At 35.8% G+C, this 19,199-nt stretch overlaps 1 protein-coding gene across 1 annotated transcript in view; it reads right to left on the bottom strand.

The window, feature by feature from the left end:
- SYNE1 (spectrin repeat containing nuclear envelope protein 1) overlaps window positions 1-19,199 on the bottom strand; it is a 288,904-nt gene that overhangs the window by 167,523 nt on the left and 102,182 nt on the right. The window contains exons 31-44 of the mRNA XM_085055829.1: window positions 18,886-19,026; window positions 17,697-17,857; window positions 14,835-14,985; window positions 11,343-11,570; window positions 10,711-10,809; window positions 8,827-9,014; window positions 8,598-8,721; window positions 7,403-7,569; window positions 6,013-6,166; window positions 5,101-5,729; window positions 4,280-4,459; window positions 2,674-2,824; window positions 1,629-1,787; window positions 474-656 (exon numbers count right to left, since the gene is read on the bottom strand). Of these exons, the coding sequence (XP_084911955.1) occupies window positions 474-656; window positions 1,629-1,787; window positions 2,674-2,824; window positions 4,280-4,459; window positions 5,101-5,729; window positions 6,013-6,166; window positions 7,403-7,569; window positions 8,598-8,721; window positions 8,827-9,014; window positions 10,711-10,809; window positions 11,343-11,570; window positions 14,835-14,985; window positions 17,697-17,857; window positions 18,886-19,026 (2,715 nt within the window). The remainder of the gene's footprint in view (window positions 1-473; window positions 657-1,628; window positions 1,788-2,673; window positions 2,825-4,279; window positions 4,460-5,100; window positions 5,730-6,012; window positions 6,167-7,402; window positions 7,570-8,597; window positions 8,722-8,826; window positions 9,015-10,710; window positions 10,810-11,342; window positions 11,571-14,834; window positions 14,986-17,696; window positions 17,858-18,885; window positions 19,027-19,199) is intronic.

Here is a 19,199-nt window from a genome sequence, read left to right as displayed (position 1 = left end):
CACTGGCTAGATTTCTAAAAGAGTTTTTAACACTATCCAGAAAACAAAGACATCATCTAACTGAAATTGTCAGAACCTGACACCAAAATTTGCCATCCAGTCTACCATATCTTTTTTATTGTCTGGAGAATCTACTTTCTTGCATGAGGTTTTGGAAACAACTAATTTTTTTGCTTAACTTCATCTGAAGTTGTCTGAAATTTCTATTAGTTTCTACTGGAACAGAGTTCAGCCTAGAACCAAATGTAACTGCTAGAGCCAAAATACCTATGGAGCTTAGACTTAGTAAGATGTGCCATTCTTGTTTTTGTCAGAAGCAAACACCTTCAAATAAAAAGGACAGAAATACTAGCTACCGGGTTAGGGTACCACCACTAGAGGACACAAAGGTCTAAAACAGCCTTATTTATGTGCTAGACATAACTTGACATTTTGGTACAGAACATTTTTATCACTGATTTATGGGTAAGAACCTGGAAGTCTTTCACAAGAACCTCCATTGTCTGACTGTTACTGAAGTTGTTGATGCCTTCATTCAGTTGAGAAATGCACTTATTACACCATCCATCTAATTCATCTCCAGTTTTCAGGATGTCATCCCACAGAGACACGCTTACACTCAGTCGGTCAATGTTATCATCAAGTCTTTCAGACACCTTTTAGGAAAGAAAAATGTATCAATACCATTCACAAATTAATTTTAGACTTCTCTGTTTTGCAGACAGTTATAAGACAAGTGCATCAAAAAGAATTAGTACGCCTGGGTGAAATGATTTTCTTGGATTTAGTTCTAAGTTCTGAATTCTGAATTCTTATTTCAATTTAGTTACTCAGATCATAAAATGAACACAAATCTAATGTGTCTTCAAATATTTGTAATTTTTTTTCAATAGGGAAGAGTTTTATGTTCAAATAAACATTATCTTTCAAAAAACCTACATTCATCTTTCTTATGTAGTGTAGGAATTTGCTACTAAAGCAGTATAAATGTGAAAATGTAAAACACTAGGCAGAAATTCTTTACTGTAAGGCTGGTGAGACGCTGGAACTGATTGTCCAGAGCCATTGTAGATGCCCCATCTGTGAAAATGTTTAAGGCCAGGCTGGATGGGGCTTTGAGCAGCCTGGTTTAATGAAAGGTTTCCCTGCCTGTAACAGGAAGGTTGGGACTGGATGATATTTAAGGACCCTTCCAACCCAAACCAATCTGTGATTCTGTAACTAGCTTTTATGTTATGTTTCTCTCCCATGGTGTTGTCTTTCTCAACAAATTCATATCTTTTGTGGTTTAGCTTAATGTAATTTACTGCCTAACTTATTTGTCCAATTTAATGCTGGTACTCATTAGCTGTGAATTCAGCCCAAATTTATGCCCAGAACCGTGCACTGAGCAAATTTATGGTAGTAGCATTCATACATTGCTGAAAGACATGATTTAAAATCTATCAAATTGATGTCACAACTTCGTGCATAAGGTGGATGCCAAGTCCCTCTGACTGAGCCTTTGAGTTATACTTCAAAGTAAATTTTACTAAACAATTGTTCTATAAAATCCTAAGAAAATAGGAATATTGCAAGCTTAACCAAACTTAAAAACTGTATTTGGCATATAAACACCAGATTCTTACATCTAGCCATTTGTCCACGATGGAGTTCATATCTGCTTTCAGTGCAGTAGAGTCGCAGTTCTGCACTCTTTTCAGTTCTGCTAACAAATGTTTTCCTTTACTAGTGAAAGTATCCAGGTCTTTTTGTTTATCACTCAGATCATTCTTGGCAGCTTCGTGCTGTGGACATAAATATTTGGCTGTTTAATGAAGCCTTAAAGAAAGAAAGAAAAATCCAGTTCTCCAGATACCCATCCCTAGCCCTGTGTTATGCATTTGTTAATTCTCATATGTAACATTTAACTATTCCACAAAATATGAAGCAACTGATATGGCTGCCTCATGAACATAATCATATAGGATGACTCTTCTTATAAATAAAGCACACAAGTGGCAGAAACAAATTCTGAATTTCTTCCACTTGGTAACCGCATATTTTCCGGACTTAAGGAAACTTTTTTTTTTTTTTTTAATTTGCCTTTCCATTCTTCATCAGAATTTAGTATTTTTGAAATACAATCCAGTGAAATGAATAGAATGTAGGAATCCAAATACCTTATCTCTGCTCAATAGCCAGAATCAACATTATAAACCACGTAAGAAGTCCTCTTATGGACTGAGACAGATATGTCTCTTATGCACGTCTGAAATGTGTGCACTTTCTGTTCTTTCATGGCCTTTTATCTATTCCAAAGTTTACCCAATATGGAAAAAAATTAGAGTATGTTGACTAGAACTATCTCATCATACTATGATAGGAATATATTCACAAAGTATTTTATATAAAGATTTTCCACTCACGCTTTCCATAGAAATTAACATTTTGCATTTCCATTAAAATTAAAAATAGCGACAACAGATTAATAGATCTCACCAAAATGCAAAAAGGACTATATTTTTTCCTTATCAGGATCAGTACAACTTAAACCCTGAATGTCAGTGTGACAAGATTTGACAGCAAATTCAAGGAACTTTAACAGCTCAAGGACACCTTTCAAACAAAAAAAAAATTCCATCTAATTAAAAAAAATATTTAAATTCCTCAAAGGAAAATATATGTAATTACCTTTGATAACGTTCTCCTGACATCTTCATGGTCCTTCCAAATGGATTTGATCACAGAAGCACTGTTAGCACTGTCTATGACTTTCAATACAGTTGACTTCAAGCTCTGGTATTCCTTCATCAGATCAATAAGAACACAGGACTGCTCCTTTCTGTAATTTGAAAAGGCTGTGTTAGTACCACTTGCTGTCATGTTTCTGAAGAATAGAGAAAGTGACAGCAATTCCCCATGGGAAAACCAGGATGCAGTGCTAAACATAAACTGAGCAGCCAAGGAAATATGAGTATTTTGGTTTTTTCCAATCATTGTGGATCCATCACAAAACATCTCACTCAAGAGACAGTATGTGAATTGCCATCTCATATGTATCAGATATCAAAGTAACTGACTTCAGCAAACAAAACACAGAAACTGAAATTCAGACTTGTCAAAAGTTTAGCATCTTTTGACTGGAAAGCACATTATAATGATGCTGCCACTCATACTTTATTAAAAAAAAACAACTACTTGCTTCTTTAACATGGAGTATTTTCTGGCTAAAAAGAAGCAGAAGTAAAGACTAAAGCATGCTGAGGTCTGTCTATTTTGCCCTCCAACTGTCAGATACCTGCTTTTGGGACTACAGCTTTATATGTATCTTACCTGCCCTTCTACTGAGAGTACATTAACCTTCTGCTAGAAACAAGACTAATTTTTTTCCCAACCTCTCTCCAGGAAAGCCTATTTATGCTCAGGCAATGAAAAGAGGGAAAAAAACTTATTAAATCCATTCCTGGTGTTTATACTGAAGAGAGAGAAGCAAAACTAATACTTTGGATATGTTTAGTTGTAAAACAGTGTTTTTCAATGAATGGATTTTGGGAAACATGTCATTGTCAAGAAAGAGGAGTAACTGTTTTAGGAGCTGGCTCTTCTCTGAATGCTCCAAAGAGCTCTCCAAAATAAGCAGGTCCAGGAAGGTCTAAAACTGTGTCTATATGAGAGAGAAAACACCACTTTTTTTCTTTAAATATGATCATGAGGTAATTCGTACAAAGAAAAGGGTACGATAAAACTTTCTCTAATTTCTTTATCTTCTTTGTTTATCAGCTTTCATTGATAAAACTGATCATCTAACCATGTATCATATACCATCAGTGTAACTGATAATACAGTAATGATTATTATGAGCCTGTTCCCTTGGGCAGACAGAAATACATTTAAAAACTATTTAGGACCACTGAATATAGAATTGTCAGAAAAACATATATGATAGAGAATGAAAATATATGCTAGAAAGAGAATATGTGCCATCTAGAGTGCTGGTGAAAATTCAGCGGCGATTCCTTACCTTTCAGAAGAGTAAACAACGACATGCAATATAGCATGTATGTAATAAAATGTGTATCTGCCAGGACTGTACTGAGAATTTATCTGTGGCTTTATTAATAGTATAAGTACAACTGGTACAAATATCCTTGTTAACACTATGTTTTTATCTTCTACTGAGTATTTAACCCACGTCTTTTTTTCATTGTAACTAATATAGCAAGAAGATATTACATGTAATAACTATGTCTCTTTCCCCATCTTCTCCTTTCTTATCTTAAGCTAAATATCTACTTACTTTTCATGTATAGCTTTCTCGGTATCCTTCCAGAGGGATTCTAAGCAATTTATTGCTTTGTCAGTCTCAGGAGCAAGTGTGATATCTTTTTGGGCTATTTGTTTTGCTTTGTCCATGAGCCACTGGAGTTCATGCTGGTGAGAATTCAATTCCTCATCTAATTGGTTAAAGATCCTCAATCTGCAAGGTAAAAGGCAGCTTTCAAATTTACTCATATTCACCTTTTTTTTCCCCAAGAGAGAGGAGAAAGAAATTATGAAACAGTTATTAGTGTTACTCTGCATAAAATTCCATTTTTCTAATATTTCCTACAATATAGTATTATTTGGGTTTTTTTTTCTGCTAGAACTGGGCTCAGAATGTGATTTTTCTGATATATGTAGTGCTATACAATCATATAGATATACATGTACCTCCTCCTCACACAGTCACCTGGAAATGCACTCAGATATTTAGATTAATACTTTAATAAAATAAATGCTTTTAATTCCATCATCACATGTAAAATCTTCAGTTCTTCAAGAGCAGAGGGAGTTATGTTATATGGGATTTCTAATAGTTGCTTGGATCTTAGATTAATTCAGACAAAATATATTTTTGAGACACAGACTTTCATAACTATTGTTTAAATATAAAATATTAGCAGGACTAACTTAGTGTTTTGTGCATCCAAATAGTTCACTTACATACAGAATTTTACTAAGTGGATACATATGCTTAGCAAGAAATAAAGTACCCAGGAAGAAAACACACACATGCCTCCAATGAATCATAAAACGTCTAGAGATTGCAATCAAGTGTGAAAGTGCCAACGTTTTTACCTTTGCTGGAAGGCTTGCAGTGTTGTCTCCTTCAGGCCCTCCTTGTCAGCCTTTTCCTCAGTGTCTTCAATACTCTTCAGTAGCTGTTCTTTACGCTCCATGAAAGATCTCTGCAAGGCTCCAAGAGCTTCTGCCTCACTTTGTTTGGTTCCCAGCAAGTTTTGAACTGCCTCCAGTTCCACACCCAGATTATCCACCATAGCCCTGCAGGAGGTCCTCTGCCCAGAAATGCTATGTTTCAGATGATATTGAGCCTTAGTGAGGGAACCATCCAAACTGACGGCAAGAGATTCCAACTTGTTAAGATCTTTAATAACACTGTTGAGTTCCTTCTCCAGTAATTCAGATTTAGCTTTATCCATATTTCCTGTTTTCTCCACTGTCTGCTTCAGCTGGTGGAGCATTCCTGATGCAGCACTATGGAGCTCCAGGAATACTTGCAACTGATCCAAGGCGTCCTGTCTTTGGCTAGTTATTTGACTTGCCTCCTGGAAAATCTGAAAGCAATCTTCTGTCTTTCCCTGCAATGCCTGCTGGTCCTCTGGGCTGCTGAAAGAACCCAATTTCTCTAGATGCTCCTTCAGACTTTGCAACTCCTGTTTCTTACTTTCAACTTCCATTGAGTGGTTCTATAGGAAAGAAAGATAATAGGGCTGAGTTTCTTCTTCCAATCAAGAGCTCAAGAAAATTTTAGTGCTAAACTTATGAGTGAAGTACTATTCAGAGGCTTTCAGTAGGAATAGCTCAGTGTTACAATTTTGCTTTAAACTTGTCAAATAACAGAAGTCTGTATGTGACTGCAACAGCATATTGGTTTTCAAACAAATAAATTGCTTGCTAGTTCTACATGAGTATTTAGCCAAATGCACTGTACAATTTCTCTGTCTTTAATATTTACATCCAAAAGTTTACCTTATTGTGAGATGCAGCTAGTTGTTGATCAGCTGTGTTTATCTCTGAAGTGGCTTGTAGTTCAGCAAGAAATTGCTTAATCCAGTCTGAAAACCTGAGCAGGAGCTCATCAAACTGCCCATGCTCAGCAACAAGTGATTGAAGGAAGTTGATCCTATAGAATGTCAGATGTAAATATGAAAGCACTTGATGTAATTTAATCACTTCCATAATCAAACCCACAGCTGACAGGTCAGCATTAAAATCAATGCCAGATGCAAGGAAAGTAGGAAATATTACTTTATTTTGCCATATAGATTTCTTAATTCTAGGGAATAACGTAACATTTGAAATCACCTTTGGATCTTTCCTGTTTCCACTCTTATTTATATCAACTGTCAGAGGTGCCCAAAACAACCAAGGTATGTCTTTCAAATTTTCTTTATGGGTGTAGTCCCAGAAATAGAATGTTACTGATGGAAGCCAAACTTTAATTTTCAGTCATCGCAATTCTGTTTGCCCTATCATCTGAAACACTGGATTAAGGTGAGAATCTCATTAATTTAGGCAGGGGGTGAGGAATTGCATGCTCAACTTCCACTGAAGTAAGCAAGTGCCAAGTCTGCTCAGAGGAACACAGTTCAAAGGAAGAATGTGTCCAGAGGAGTACTCAGCAGAACTGAGTACCTAAGTACCAAGTCTAAACCTTGACTTTGAAAAAGACCTTGTCATTTACCTTCCCATTTCCCTGGGAAATTTCTTTACCTTATTTTCAGCATGTAAGAAGATCATTAGATTGTAAAACAATCATACTGATAAAGCACCTAGAAGATTTTGTAATTGATCAGGATCTATTATTTAAGCTACATGACAAATAGTAAAATATGTATGTTCATCATGGAAATAATCAAAATCTGAATATATGGCAACACACAGTTTGAAATAAAGGAGACAGTTTTTCTGAGCTTAACATGAGCCAGCAGCCTAACAACTGAGCATTTATAATATTTATGGCAAATTAAAATTTCAAAGTGAGTTTAAAAATAATAGTGTGGCTTTGTACAAGATAAAGCATATAACTCAAAAAATCAAGAGTAGATTATTAGAGATTTTGGAATTGACTTGGGAAACTGTAACAGAAGAAATGCAACACTGCCTTCATTTCCTTCCCTACACTCTTTCAAGCATACTCTTCTAACCAAAAAAATAGGGAGAGTGTATGAGAAAAAAAAGGCAGCATCATAAATGTGTGGGATTCTCCACCTCCCACTCCTGGGAGTTCAGGGATTGGTATCGATCTTAAACCTTTGTTTTCCTAATGGTAATACTGTAAAAAATATGTTTTGGGATTGGGCTTCCTCATCGGGATATTGGTTACTTTAACATGTGAAAAACACTCTGAAGCACAAACCTTTTATCAACAATTTGTGGTAAAGCTTTCCACCTCTCATCCAGATCTTCAAATTTTTCTTTAATTGTTTTCACACACTGCTTTGATGCTGTTGGAAATAGCGACTCATTTAACTGCAAAAGGCTCTTATAGACTGAAGCATGGGACTCAATATCTGCTCGCAAATCCTGGAGTAACAATGGAATGCAAAACCTTTAGATTAAGTATGGCACAATATTACGCAAGTTAAAAAGCAAACTAATAAAAGAACAACTATGGATTTCCAGTACAGCACTTTGAAACAAGCGTGTGAACAGAGTCAAATCCTTGGAGGAATTGAGGCCTTTTTGGACAAGCAGATACTCAACACCTCTCAGACAGCTAAATCTGCAACAGCAATTCCGAAGGGATTCATCAAAGTTGGTATTTTTTTCTCCTTCAGGACAAAGTGTGACCTTTCCATACAGCTCTACTGTATGATGGCAGGGGCTAAAATCAAGACCATGTTTTGCAAAATATTTTGTGTGCAAGAGATTTGTGAGGACGTTGCAAATTGGCTCAAACAAAGCAAAACAAGCAAACACACCCCAATAATAACCAACCAATCAAATCCCCAAACAAAAAACCATTCAACAGCAAAAACAAAAAAACACCCCCCCAAGTAATTTTTCTTTTCTTCAGTAATATTTAAAACTGAAATTATGGACTACTTGGGTTCAAGGAAGGTATAAAAGATGCTCCATTTAGCCAACTGCTTCATATTAATCAAAAAAATCCAAGGAAAGGCATAATTTAGAATAGGATGAAAGTCTCATGTTTGAAAAAAATTGTAAAGCAAAATCCATTGTGATTTCAAGACCTTTGAGTATTTTTTTATCTGAGAACCTTTTCTCACATGCAAAAAAAAATAAAATTAGTGTTGCCTAATAAAAGAATTTCTCTAGAGAAAGGATCTTCTAACAAGCGGACCCATGCCCTTCCTTGACAGATAATAGGATATACCAAGGTAAATTTCTTTTTCTTGAGCTGGCATATTATAGTTAAAAGTAATAGTAAATTCACTGAGAAATAGCCAGTGATAATGTAATACTTCCAGGAGATTTCTAAAGCCCAGAATCAATTGACTTGTTGTACTATAATTGAGCAATTCTTTCCTTTAAAAGACACACAAATACATGAGGAAATGTAGGGGGACAATATTTCAGTTGAAACATACCTGCAGTGCCTGCAGTTCAGCTTCCAGCTTAAGTCTATCAGCAGAAACATACTGCTCTGAAGGCCTGGCTGTAGCTTCACACCCCTCCAGCCAGGCCAGGAAGGCAGACAGCTCCTTCTCCTGCCTAATAAAATCACAACCTAGAGTTACCAGCTCATCCTCTCAGTCTCACACACTGAGCACAAAAAGGTCTCTGTGTCCATCACAACAGATGTGAGAGTTTACTCACTTCTGCCACTGAGCCAGAAGAGTCTCTAGTAAGCTCTGTTTCTCCTTAGCACTTTCCAGCACTTTTTCGTATTTCTGCTGTAATGCTGTCAGCTCCTGAGCAGCTTTTTCTTTATTGGCCACTTTTCGGACACTGGCTGAGAGAGAGGCCAAAGGGTTGCTCAGTTTTTCCACAGTATGACAAAGGTCCTAATGAATATGTAAAAGAAACAGAAATCACATACATAAACCACAGAGATATGGTAACAATGGTGGGAAAAATTCTGTAGTTCTACTTGTAAGCTTGAAGCAATGCTACATCCATCAGCTCATGCAGCCACTTCACAGCTTAGATATTGCTCAGGTCCACCCTAGATACACGAGTTCCAAGCATATCAATGAACTGGCTTGTAGTGGCAAAAGACTTTCCTAGGAATAGTCCTGAAGAAAAAAACTCAGCAACAAGAGTCTGATCTTCTGAACAGGCATATGACACAGCATCATCCATGTAGAACCAAGCTCCAAATTCAGAAAAAAGCTTTAGGTTCCCAAACTTCTAAGAGTTGCTCTAATTTATACAGAGCAAACTCAAAATCTCACTCCAACATGTGAGGACTGCCAGACTTGCAGCCAATGTCATGACATGGGAGAAGAAGGGAAGAGCTAGTCAGAACTTCTGTCAGCATTAGCTAAAGGTCCTTTTATAGAAATGACAGCTAATGTTAACTACATTTTCCAGAGCTGTTGTTTCTACAAAGCAGTAAACTTGTTCATATGAAAACAGTGAAATGTAGTACAGTGAGTTAGAAAAGCCCCAAATGAAATGGCTTTAAGACCACTAAAGTTCGAACTCACAGGTGTGCAGTAATAACAATAGTAATGGCTATAATTGCAAGAAATCATATATAGGAGGAAATGTGAATTATACAGGAACAAGCTTACAAAAATTTCCCATTAAGGTATTTAATCATCATGATCCCCTAAAGAGAACAAGAGCTTTTAACAGCATACTAAGCATATTCATTACGTTTAAAAGCCAATAACAATGGTGATTACAAGTGCTGTCTGAATAAATTCTCTATATGCAAAATATTTTTCCTCAACTAGTATCAAGCTTTCTTGAAGCAGACAGGCCAGGTCTCCCTTGAAAACAGCCTTTGCAAGCACTTATCACTAAGTTCAGAAGATATTATATGCATTTTTGTGAAAGAACAATATGAATAATTTTTTAAAATATTTTCTTCAAAAGAAAGGCAATGATTATTGTTGGAAAAACACATCCAAACTTAAAAGCAAAAATACTACAGCAAATTCCCTGAGATAGGATTATTTGTAATTTGAATACCAATCCAATATTTGTTTTCCTTTTGTAATGGACTGAAACAAATATCCAAACACCCACAGATGTCTAGTATCACAGAGAGAAGTTCCTAAATTGAAACTCCGTCCAGTCTCTGTGTTGCCCAAGAAAAACTACTTCTAAGGATATATTTTCTTTAATCACAGAGTAAGCTATACTAAAATCCAAGTTTTATGAAAACTGTAGAGAAAAAACATCTAATAGGCCTGTTTCTTATCTTCGGTTTTTAGTAATGTTTTAGATGCATAAAGTTAAAACCAATAATCAGAAGGATTAAGTGGTACTTTCAGGCTCTCTTTCGCCCTAAATTGGGAAAGAAACTCTTCAAGCTTGTCTGAAATGGTGACAACAAATAGCTGAGGAAGTACTTAAGCCTTCTCTGGGGCTGCCCACCCAGACAGGCAGCCCTTGCCTCCTTCTGCCTTTGCCCTGAGCTGTGGGGCAGCAGGCAGCCCCTGGTCTGGGGTCGCTGGTGTTTCTGTAAGGAGGTCAGTGTGGCACAGTGTCCCTGGACTCAGTGCCAGGAATAGCTGGCCACATGCTCACCGTGCAATCCTGAAGGGCTGCGTATGTTGCTGCTGCTGAAGAGCACGATGTGAGAGGCTCAGCTAGCTTAGCTTCAAATTCAGACACTGACTGCTGCACCTATGAAAAAAAAGGCAAATCAGAAGCTAAACCCAGCAGGAATTACATAAATGATTCTTTAAATAACATCTTTTAAATGTTTGTTGCTAAGAGAATTTTATATCCTAAGCCTTTGTAGTGCTGAGTGCCTTTTGAAGTTAAAAGATGCTAACAGTGCTCAGTTCCTCCTGGCTGGGGCAATAATAATATTTAAATTATTTTCCTTACAACCTTATATCAACCAAAGATGGAAATTAAAGTGTTTAAAACAAGTACGGATGTGGTTCAATAGTTCAATATCCAGGATAATCACTTAGGTTTTCCAGAAGACAGCATAATTTTTTGAATAAATATATTTTACCGTCTTTCTGAAGCTGTCTTTTCGGTAATTCAAAGCACACATTTATGTATCTAGGTCTTGCAATTACTTTAGAAATCTCCTTATTTATTTTAGTCCATCCCATTATAATATGCATTTTTTAATTCAATTGTGGAAAATATAGAGTAATTCTATAAATTGCTGCAAACAATCCATTAGATTTTGCATAGTCTACCTGTTTAAGACTTTCTTCATATTTCTGCTGTGCTGATGCATTCCCTGTGATTGTTCCTTCCAGTCTCTGTGCGTGATCTCTTAGCTCTTCCCAATACCTTTTGACCTGAGTCAGTTTGGCTTTAATACGTGCACGTTCTCCAGAGGTAACAAACTGGGAAAAAGACTTGGCTTCCTCTTCTAGATTTGAGATTCCAGTTATTTTACAATCTATCTCTTTATTAATAACCTAAAATGTAAAGTAATAGTAAAAAGATTCACAGTAAGTTTTTCATTATCAGAGCAATATTTTCTAAATCCTTTTTTAAACCAACATAAGGGGAGAGTTCATTGACCACTTGAAATAACTAGTTACCAAAGTCCTTAATATGACCCTTTTTCAACTTGAAACTAACACTGGCAAAGGTTTAAAATACAGACTGCCCTAGAACCAGTGTGTATGAAGAGCAATTAAAATTGGCTGAGGTGCATATTTTCATAAGCAGACATGATGGTTGATAGTTTAGAATCTCTTACTTCACAGGGAAGTAGTACACAATTCTCTTTAAGATTCAAAATAAACAGAAGATAAAAAAAAGGTGACTATGTCACTGAAAAAGTATTGTTAAGAAGCTGAACCCTAACAGCTGGTTACTTATGTTTTGCAGGTTTTCAAGCACTTACAAAATAAAACATGCCATGATTTGAAAAACAGTATTGTTTTCATTTTCTAATTGAAAATACTATGGTACAATAAAGGATAAATCTGATTAGATCATAAGGTAGGGTGAGTATGCCCTCAGGCAGAAGATTAAATAAAGAACCACATTACAGTATAGATAGGAAACCATGAAACAAGGGTGATAATGGTTTTTGGCACTTTTCATCTGTCTTGTACCTCAATTAGTAAATGCATAAAGACAAACAGCACTGGCTTTACATTTTAGCAGCTGCATGATAGCAATTGTCTCCTGTTATTTTGCACTTGCCTTATTGCAGATTAGAGGCAAACCTGGCAGCTACATCATCCCAAAAAGAAACTTACAGTGTTTCTCATTCAGTGTCTATTTATCCAGCTGGCACCAAGGAACTTGGAAAGAAGCTTTTATTCACAACAGTTTTTTTTCTTTTTTTTAAATTACTGCTGATGTATCATGTCCATGGAGTTCTCAAAAGCAATGGAAAACACGCACTGGGCGAGATTTGAAAGACCCAAGTAATTTCTTTGAAACTGAAATGGCAATAGCAATCTCAGATCTAAAAATGTTATGATATGTATGTATATGAAAGCAACCAAAAACTTTCTTGAAAATGCACTCTCAAAGCATAGGTAGTGCTCAACTCCTGCGATAATTGTGATAAAAATATGGTCTCTTTCTTGCCATTACAAAGCTCAGGAGTGGCTTACTGCAACATTCAGTCAAAAATTAGCAGGGTGACTGTCAGAAAAAAAAAGTGGTGCTATAAGAATTTATAGTGTCACTTTATGCAATATATTCTGAATTAATTTGGATTATAAAGTATCTTTTTTTGCACGAGAACATGTTGCTGAGGAAAAATACTGGATTTGCAGCCCTGAAGCTGAAATTACCTAACAATGCAGCAGATACAAATGAGGCAGTGCTTTCTCACTCCTACGCTATTCTGTTAAATTCACTCAGTTACATAAAAGAAGGTGGATAATTGAGGCTTTCAAACTCTCACTGAGTCTGCCACCAATGGTAACTACTTGTGATAACTGTCATTTTGTTCCACCAGGAATTACTGAGAAAATGTGTAGGTGAAAATCTGGCTCTGCTGAAGTCACTGGGGCTTTGCAATCAGCATCACCAAAAGTAGAATACTACCACTGCCATGTAGGATAATTACATTCAGCTGACCCCAGGCCTTTTATCTGATCAGCCAAAGGTATCAAAAAGCACAATATTTTTTATTCAGTTGCCCGGTGTTGAAATTTTCCTTACTAATACGGTGTACTGAAAATTACTAAGTGTGCTGATTAGTGTTGTGACACAGACTGGTTCATCAGGAAACTTACAACAAACAACAAATTCTTCAAAATCAGGCACAAAGCAATGCTGCTGAAGTAGCAGCTACGCCCATGCACTGGAGGTGAGATGACTTGTTTCACATATCACAGCTCATAAAGCTCACTAGTTCACCTGAGGTACAACGATGTACCCTATGCCTCATGTGGAGCATTTTCTCTGCTTTATGTCTGTTCACTCAGGTGTTTATAAGCATCCTCTGCTGGCTGGGGTGTTTAAAGTGTAAGAATTGTGATGGAATTTTCAGAAACTTTCAATGCAGTGTAAAAACCACTGCTTATCTGCATCTGTAGTAAGGAACAACCTTTCTGGGAACTCGGTTGGAATAGGCTAGTAGGGCTTAAGTAGGCATCATTCAAACAGACAAGAACTGGCACACTGGAATGCAATATTAGTATCATTTGATGCACTTATTTTCTGTCTCAAACACTGGAATCCTGTCCATTACTTACTGAAAAGCGAGACAACATTATATATACGTATATTCCAGTGGAATAAGTGCATACATATTATTTCATAAGGAAGCTCTTTTTAAATTTCTGTGGTGATGAAGCAAGAATTCAAGCATTGTTTTGTTCTTCAATGATGAAGTCAAGAAATTTTATTTATTTAGTCTATGTAAAGTTTTGAACAAATTAAGAACAGGGAAATCTGTTGATAAACTGTTTCTGTCGCATGAAACAAGTGCCTTATGGGATCCTTTGGAAATAATGGCAAGCTGGTCTGCAAGCAGCTGCACACCTGTGCACCTTCTGAAGAGCAAGTAGGTCACAGAAAAGAGGAAATGGCTATGTGTACCCCCTATTGAAAAACCCTGCACCCTTAGAAACATGCAGTTCCAGAGAAGGTACATTTTCACATTTTCATTTGTGGAAAGATACAAAGTCAGCCCTTGAAATGCAATGCTTGCAGACAATATGCACCTCAGTCAGCAATTCAAAACTAAACCACTGTGTATCTACAGGAACGTACACAGAATTTAAGACAGTGCAAATATAATAACAGTAAATGTTATGTAGGTTTTCAAGCTACGAAGAGCAATAGTTTCTTTATTAATTCAGCATAAAAGGTACATAAATCAAGTTGTAACTTTAGCTTGCAAGATTAAAATCAAGTTCTATAGCCACTAGCTGATGAATATTTTAAAAAAACCCAAACTTGTATTTCTGTAGCTATTTTGTACACCAGTTCAGATTACTCAAAAAATAAAGAGGGTATAAATTATATTTTTAACCATACACATGAAGACTTCATATATGTAAACCAAACACTAAAAGAGAAGGCAGCCTGTAAGAATTTTCCTTTAGTTCATGTAAGACCTTACTGCTTGGTATTCATGTATACAATGTGCCATGATTTCATCCTGGTAGTTTTGAAATATGTAAAATGTTTCTTCTGCCATTGGGCCTCTAGCAAAATAACAGATAAATGGGCTTTTAATACTGAACACAACAAGAACTAATCACCTTGATTTGGCTGATCTGTATGTCCAAAGGAGATGATGATCTTTCCAAAGTTTCCAGTTCTTTTTCTTGATCAGCTATCCAGATGGACAGAGCTTCAAAATTATTGCCAAAATGATCCCACTTGTTTTTCACCATTTCCATGCTTTTAATACTAAAATTAACCAAATCAATTAGAGAGAATAAACAGTTTAATATAATGAAGCCGCCCATATTCTTGCTAAAACAAAAATGGAACCTCTTCAATGTACAGGAGGGTCATTTGAAAAACTCCCTATTTTAGAGGACCGAGTTGTGCATCTAAATTCAAACATGGTTCTCTCTTAGACTATGCACCAAAAGTCAAACAATTGCATTAGCCATAGTGGGGACATTGAGAGGTAAAAGAAAGTACAGCTTTATTCATCAGCTGTACAAGAATGTCATCATAGCAGGAAGAGAAAGGAAAAGGAACATCAACAGGATGCAATTTCTGTGAAATAACATGGAATGATTATTTCAGAAATCTAAATATTAAGATAACTGAGTGCATAGATGTTCATAATTTAGTCCCTAGACCAGAATGACTGAAACCAGTGCAATGTGGTCATACACGTAGTCACCAATGCTTGACTGCTTTATTGATCTTGCTTTTTTATAGCAGCAATCTCCCCATCTGATAGGAAGTTTGTGTTTGCTGTGGCAATGATTTGATATCAAGCCAAAGAATCAACAGCAAATGTGACTCAACTCCCTCAAAATGAATAGTTTTATATTCTTTGGAACATACGTTATAGGTATGTTAAACAGAGGCAGATTATGACTGATTCCTCTATGTCTAGGATTGCAAGCAAAGCACCTTTTTTTTGTCACAAGTAAGAAGTCTAAGGCCATTATACAAGGCCTAACAGCATTAACTTCCAGTATACAAGTTTCTGCTCCTTTCAAGTAACTGAAACCACTGCTAATGCAGGCCCTGCACACAGCTTGCAAAACACGCATTTTCTATTTCACTGTATATATTAGAGTTTCATCATAAAAGTTTGAATATTACAAAATTTCAAAATACATTTTCTTTCTAAATATAGCCTAAAAACCATTCCATGGTAAAAAGTTTTTAACTTTTCCCCCTCATTAAAGATAGAGGAAGCTTTAAGAAAAGATGTAGTGTAAAAATGTAAAAATTGGCCTTTTTATTTTTTCTTATTTATTTTCAAAATGAAAAATAAATAGGAATGTCAACAGCCATTTACTGATAAGAGTGTATGCAAATTCAAGTTATTTGTAGGAAAACAATGTGCAAAAATATGTCACTCAAGTTCAGCCCATGAAAATACAGCTGAAAATCAGAATCAAGGGACCAAATCACAACTGCTGTTTTATGCCTTTGTTGTAGTTTTAAGAAAGCCACAGACTGTAAAGAATATCATCCCAAACACACTGTACAGCTATGCATGATCTCCTTGGAAAACAGATGGGACAAGTCCTTGCTGTAGCTGACTGTGGAGAGCTGCTCAAACTTTTCTCTCCTTTTCCTGTTCATCAGCATGCTTTGTACTGTATGTATTTGGAATACATTCACATTAAAATTAGTTGGGATAAGATTTTATTGACGATGCAAGTTAAAATTTAACCCTTACACACTTACTATATGTTCTGTAGATCTACTACAGACAGTTGTATATACTTGCATGTTTTTCAAAAGGTATTTAGCTTCTTATTATCTGTTACATTAGCACAGACATTCTGTATAATCCATACATTCAACTAAAACCTATTCCATATCTACATTGAAAGGGTATATCAATGATGACTTTAATTTAAAAATAAATTATTTTATTTAAAAAGTGAATACTCATTGGAAAAGGTAAATTTCTTGGACTGAAAAATTGCACTAGTTTTCTCTCTAACATCAGAGAAAATTATGTGTAAAGTATTTTGTAAAAGATGGTAGAATTTGACTGCAAATCACTCTAACACTTCATATTGGAGAAAGCATTATATAAAAGGTCAGATCACCATTTGCTGTTCAGGCTAATTATTCTGGTTTATAGCTGTTCTTCCACATGAGGAAGAAAATGGCACTAAATTAAAATCAGATTAGCATGACAGTGGTTATTATGGGGGAAAAAAACCCAATTATTTGGGCATTGCCCTTCAGTCATATTCTCTATGACTCATGTATCAGATCTGGTGTATGCAAAAATACTGATTTCATACATACATACAAAGGTATGTGTATAGGGGTAAAATGAGAATAACAACATTCTGAATTTGAGTTACAGGTTCAATAACTGAATTACTCATTTGAGAGAAGGGATGAAACTTTTAAAAATACAAAAAGCTCCAAATATTTATAAAGCTTTCCTTGGAGTTTGGCCCTTTACTTTTTAATCAAAATCTGGAAAATGATGCCTTTGTTTTATTTGCAGCAGGAGCAACTTCTGATATTGCCCGTGAAATGTAATCTGGGTGTTCAGCTAAAATGAAGGCACTTCTTGACACTGCTATAGAGAAAGTGGAATATTGAAAACAGAGGTGAATGTGGTAAATGTGCTGCTCTAATACTTGAACTGAGATTTTTCTTTCCAAAAGAGTCCAGTACCTCAAGAATGAGCTCAATCATCCCTTCTTCACAAGACTGGGGCTTAAAGGTAAGTGACAGGTTAAATGTAACTAACTTTTATGAACTACATATTATTAAAAGAAAATATTTTGTTTGCACACACTCTTTTGACATATTTGGTACCATAACTGGGTTACTATGCCAGAGCAAGCAGTAAATGACAGAGCTGATGAGACAACACAAAATGCTGACAAGGTATTCTAGAAATCTGATACAATTTTATAGTGAAGAATAAATATTAGGACTTGTTTAGAACATACTCTTCTTCAAGAGTAACTTCCACTTTTTTCACTTGTTCTTGGATTGATTTTGCCTGATGCTGAAGGGACTGCTTGTTCTTTGAACCAAGCTGTATCTCAGAGGAATTCTTCACCAAATTCTCAGCCTGTACTGCCATTGCTTCAGTTTGTTTAGAAAGTTCCTGTAAGGATGCAAGATGTATTAATACAGTGATAAAGAGTTTCATATAGTTACACAAAAAATATTTTTCCTCAATTTTTGTGGTTAGAAAATAGCACCTGTGTCCTACATGTATATTTTGAATGTGTAAATACATTAAAAAAAAACTCTGAAGAAAGTTAATTTTGTGTTGCATTTAAGAAAAGTTCATTTGAAAAAACTAGATTGAATTAAATTTATCAAGAGAAGCTATATGTGCAAAAGTTTTTAACTCAAAAAATCAACGTTTCTTCTATAGCTCTTAAAAAAATTTACTTTTGCACTGCAGAAGATTACATGCATCTTTACTTAGATTTAGATCCTACCATTTACACAGTGAATTTTGCAATATCTAATATTTCGTATTTTCACTTTGTCTAACAACTCTTTTCTGTCACAAACAGTAAAGCCACACACCAGAACAATCGATGCTAAGCATAATCAAGATAGGTATAATTTATTATTGCCTTCATCAAAGATTAACAGCAGTTTGTAAACCATGGTACTGACGAAAAAATAAGTCCTGTTATTACTTCTGTAGCAGTAAATAAAATGAGCTGATAATTCTGTGTTTCTAAGGGCAAATGGCATGTTATGGCTTGTTTCCATGGGGTAGAAGACTCTCCTTTTTCTTCTCAGGGCTAGGGCTGCTATTTGTCACATTCCACACAACCTTGCCAAAGTGCACCCTATTAATGTCGATATTCAAGTGCTCAGCACTGGATTACCAGCACAGATGATTATTGAGCCTGAAATGGGAAGTCCCCAAAACCATTTTAACTTTCATACGTACGGTTCAGATGCAGATTTTAAGAAATCCTTCACTTTCCATAAAATGACTTTTTACCTCTAAACAGTTCATGCAGTCTCTCCTCTGTGTAATATATGCAATATGCAATTTGCACTTGCATTGATGTGAAACCATGCGAAGATTGAAGGCAATGCACTCAGCACATGTCCACAGGCAAGGCAGAAAGATACTGCAGTTCCTGCATTTCACACAGTCAATACCTTTGTCTGATCCAGTTCTGAGGAGAGGCTCTCTAAACTGCTGAAGTTTAAAATACGTTCCAGTACAGAGCTTGCTTGATTGAGGTATTTTACTACTGTTTCTTTGTCTCTTTCAAACTGCTCCCATTTATTTATTGTGACCTAAAAGACAGAAAAACAAAACCAAAACAGGAACAGAAGGAGATGAAAGGGGAGAAAACAAGATTTTCACTGTACGTTACTGGAAAAGGAAAAAAGAGAAAGTCTTGACATAAAATAATATTTCCTGAAAAGCCATTTACTTGACAGTGAGTAGATGAAACTCTTCTAAATGA

Source organism: Lichenostomus cassidix, chromosome 3, assembly GCF_008360975.1.
Source record: "Lichenostomus cassidix isolate B80296 chromosome 3, HeHo_3.0, whole genome shotgun sequence".
Taxonomy (NCBI): Eukaryota; Metazoa; Chordata; class Aves; order Passeriformes; family Meliphagidae; genus Lichenostomus; species Lichenostomus cassidix.
The sequence above is the reverse complement of the archived record's forward strand: the minus strand, read 5'-3'. Positions and strand labels throughout refer to the sequence as shown.